The 3,843-nt window shown below is 39.0% G+C and overlaps 1 protein-coding gene and 1 pseudogene across 2 annotated transcripts in view; both read right to left on the reverse strand.

The window, feature by feature from the left end:
- LOC309842478 (SWI/SNF-related matrix-associated actin-dependent regulator of chromatin subfamily E member 1 pseudogene) overlaps window positions 1-901 on the reverse strand; it is a 12,987-nt pseudogene extending 12,086 nt beyond the window's left edge. Inside the window, exon 1 of the transcript in view lies at window positions 22-901. The product of the transcript in view is annotated as an SWI/SNF-related matrix-associated actin-dependent regulator of chromatin subfamily E member 1 pseudogene (transcript). The remainder of the gene's footprint in view (window positions 1-21) is intronic.
- The window catches only part of LOC309843217 (uncharacterized protein C1orf87), a gene marked incomplete at both ends in the record, with an annotated part of 87,809 nt that extends 84,588 nt beyond the window's left edge, over window positions 1-3,221 (reverse strand). Inside the window, 1 exon segment of the mRNA XM_082688559.1 lies at window positions 3,163-3,221. Coding sequence (XP_082544685.1) covers window positions 3,163-3,221 — 59 coding nt within the window.
- Window positions 3,222-3,843: the final 622 nt, after the last annotated feature.

Here is a 3,843-nt window from a genome sequence, read left to right on the forward strand (position 1 = left end):
CCCTTTCCTCCTTTATTTCACCAGCCCGTTCCTCTTCCTGTGCAATTTCAGTGACAATTTTTTCCATATCCATTCCACTTCAAACCATACAACCATTTAAGTTCATCGTTAAATGAATCTGTGCTTTCCAGAAATTTCCTCTTTTTCTGGTGGTCGCTCGTCCATTTAAAGAAGTTCAGCTTCTAGTTTTCACTGATGAACCATTAAATACTGAACCCATTGTTTAAGGACCTGCCTACTAGCTGTTGTGACAACTGACAGAACGTCTGGCTCTACCCTCTCACTACAGCTTTCACTGATGAGGTGGTGGTTTCTCTGGAAACGGGTGGTAGCCGTATGCTTCAGTGAAAAGTCATCATCATAGCCATCTGGATCTTCGGCAGGCTGGATGCTCATGTAAGGTTCTCTTTTCCTCATGCGAGAGTCTCTGTTGACTTTCTTCCTCTAAAGCAGCTCCTGTATGACTTTTTGCATTTATGTAAGCAACGTATGCAGGGAGATTATAATAGCCCTTCATAGATTCATTGTACTCTATCTTTTCTGCTTCATCTTCACTTAAATATTCTTTTTCTTCATCAGTGAGATCTCGTCACATGCCACCAATAATCTTGCCAATTTCCCATAACTTTAGATCAGGGTTGGAAGATTTTACTTGATCCCAGACCTTTCTGCTGTACCTCATGTAGGCCATCAGTGGCTCATCTGGTAGTTTGTGGGGGTTTGGAATCATAATACCAGAAGATGCCATGACCTGACTGTTGATGTCCAGGTTCCCTCCCAGCCTCTAGTTGTTGCAGACAAGATGACCATATGGATTATATCCCACAAACTCTGGTGTGCTGGGCATTTGTGTTGTAGGAGCTGGGGTGGGAGGTGAGGCATAAAATGGTCTTATTGACATTTTGAAAGATTATGTTCTCAGTTCCTTAAGAATGAATTTGAGCCACCTCGGGCAGAAAAAGCCTCACTAATGTTTCATACATAGATATTTTACTAATGGACTCAACAGATTCAACCCATAGAAAAAGCCTTTTTGAGGCTCAGGCTGAAAGCTACAGAGAAAGCCCAACTAAAATGGTTCCGAGACAGATTTTGGGACACACATGACATGATAGTGGTGGGTCTGTTCTTACCTCGGCAATAAGAACCCTTTTGAGAATCATTTGTTTTTGAACCATACAGAACTATTTATCAAAGCATGTCAGGGGTCCTATGTCGTTCCAGCAATAGCAACATCAAGCCCAGAGAAAACAGAAACAAAGCAACCTATCTTGATATTTTTTTAAACTTTTTTTTTTTTACCATTATCACAGAAGAAATAGAACTATGCCTTTTATTTCACAATTTATGTATCTAATCTAATGTACTCTTTTATTTCTTATATTGTGAAATTTAAAGAATATAAAAAATAAAAGGCACTTTTTTTTTATAAGACAGAGGGAATTTTTCCTTCCATATTTAAAAGGACAAGGATCCTCCCCCAGCAAACTCTTTAGGAACATTAGATTCTGATACTCTTAGAAAAAAAAAAGGGGGGGATTTGGAACAAATAGGCTAAACAAAGAACCCTGGATGGGAAGGGAATTAGTCTAGTAGCAATGTCAGCTTCTGGATGGGAGGAGAGCTGAGCAGAGCATCCACACAGATGCTAGTACGTTCCTCACGAACCATGGGCCTTTGGTGGAAGATCTTATTATTATAATTATGATTATTATAAGGTTATATCACAGTATCTTCGTTTTCTCATCTACAACACAGAGGTAGACTGCATCCCAGACAGAGTATAAAAGGGATGGCAAGCATTCCATAGAATCAGATTTGATTTTTTTATTAAATATCTCACATCCCTGGAAAGATATGCTTCAATCATAATAATAGAATCATGGATTGAGCATGTTGCATATACTACTAGGCACTGAAAAGGGGTTTTGCATACTTTTTCTCATTTGGTCTTCACAACAACCCTACTGGGTATATGGGTTTTAGACTTGAGAGATGGTAGGATCTGAGGCCAGAGAGATTAATTGTCTCAATGTCAAAAGGCCAGGAAGGCGCAGAACCAGAATTCAAGTCCATATGTCCATATCTCTCAGCTCTATAGATATCTCAGATGCAGGACTCATGGGCTGCAAAACTCAATGCCTCTGTCAGGACAGACATTACTAATTCATTACAGCACTCACTTTGGAATTTCTCTAGTCTGACAACAGTGATGGTGGAGAGCTAAACCAACTTCCCCTGCTAAGCTTGTGCTCCCCAGCAGTGTTCTGGATGGCCTCATCTTCAGAGATTCTGATTTAGTAGGTCTTGGGTTGGACCCCAACTCCTTATTCTTAAAGGATTTTCTGGATGTTTCTGATGACAGCCAGGTTTGATATCCACTACTCTCTGCACCTATGTTCTGTGAGGCCAGATCTTTTCTGCTTGTCTATTTGTTTGGTCTGTGGGTTTTTGAAATAAAGGCAAAAGCTATGGAAATAATCTCAGGAGGGAAAAGCTATTGACTGCTGCTACTAATGGAACGGCTACTACATGAAAGATAGGTCTGGTGCCTTCCTTTTCTTTTGTGAATCACCAAAATGCTGGAAGAGAGACCTAGTCATACTCTTCTGTGCCAAGTATCTGGAGAATTTTAGAGATAACTGAGTGTGCTCCCTCAAATATGACTGTGATGAGCCTGAAGGGAAGAAAGACCTTTTAGCTATGCTCTGAGAAGCCCTCACTTGGAGGAGTATAGAATCTTAAGTGAAAATCTTATAATTTATGATTCATTATTAATCCCACTCCTTTAATCCATAAAAATTGACTAACACTATTTCCCCCTCCCCCTTCCAAATTCCTACTATAGGAGATTACAAACGTGATGAGAAGCTGCAGCAATACCCCATTAATAGTTATAAATGTCTCAATGTTCATATTCCTTATCAATTTGAGAAAACTGCCTAAGTAATTAAAGAGTAAGGGGAATTAAAAAGATGAAAAATATCAGGAAAACAGGGCTCATGGAAGTTATCAACACTATTTCATTTCTACTGTTACTTCTTAATGACTTAATTTCCCATGGACAACATTTTAAAAATGTAAATTTCTAGATTATGAAAAAAAGACCCAGACTTCATTATCTTCCCAGTGAAGCAGATATTTGTCAAACAGTAAACTTACATCTTTGGCTTCTCCAGAAGGCACCGAAAGTGTTTACTTCCAATGATTTTTACCACATTTTTTTATCCTTAAAAATAAATAGTTGGGGTCTCATGCATTGCTTCTGATCCAGGGGGAGTCTCCCAAATGGAAGGCATGCTTCTTCTCAAAGCCCTTTCAAATCCTTGGGTTGGAAAATAAGTAAATCTTTCTTCCTCTTGATTTCCCATTAGTTGGTTTTAGCATCCTTGTCAGTATTAACAAAAACAATAGCAGGACCAAATGCTTTACCTATGTTATCTCACTTGACATTCTTAATAAAGGCATAATAAGATATTCTTAACTACTATTATCATTCTTGATTTACAGTTGAGGGAACAGGCATAATGTAGTTATGTCTCTTACTCAATAGCATAGAATCAGCAATGAGCAGAATTGGGAATCCCACTCAAGAGATCTGCAAAACAGGTCTACTGAGTCATTTGGAGACGTTACCTTCCTGACGCTAGATAGGATTCTCATGAAGTTAGAGAGGAAACCATGGCTTTATTGGGTTATATGAAGATCTTATATTCAGCTCTCACTGCTCAGTCTCCCTGCTTACAAAACTGGGATAATTCCAGTTCTCCTTTCTGGGATTTAGGGTGAATCCAATAAGATTGCATCTGAAGGAGTGCTGTGCATAGGAAAGAGGGATTTTTG

The sequence above is a fragment of the Mustela nivalis genome, assembly GCF_964662115.1.
Source record: "Mustela nivalis genome assembly, chromosome: 10".
NCBI classification, from domain to species: Eukaryota; Metazoa; Chordata; class Mammalia; order Carnivora; family Mustelidae; genus Mustela; species Mustela nivalis.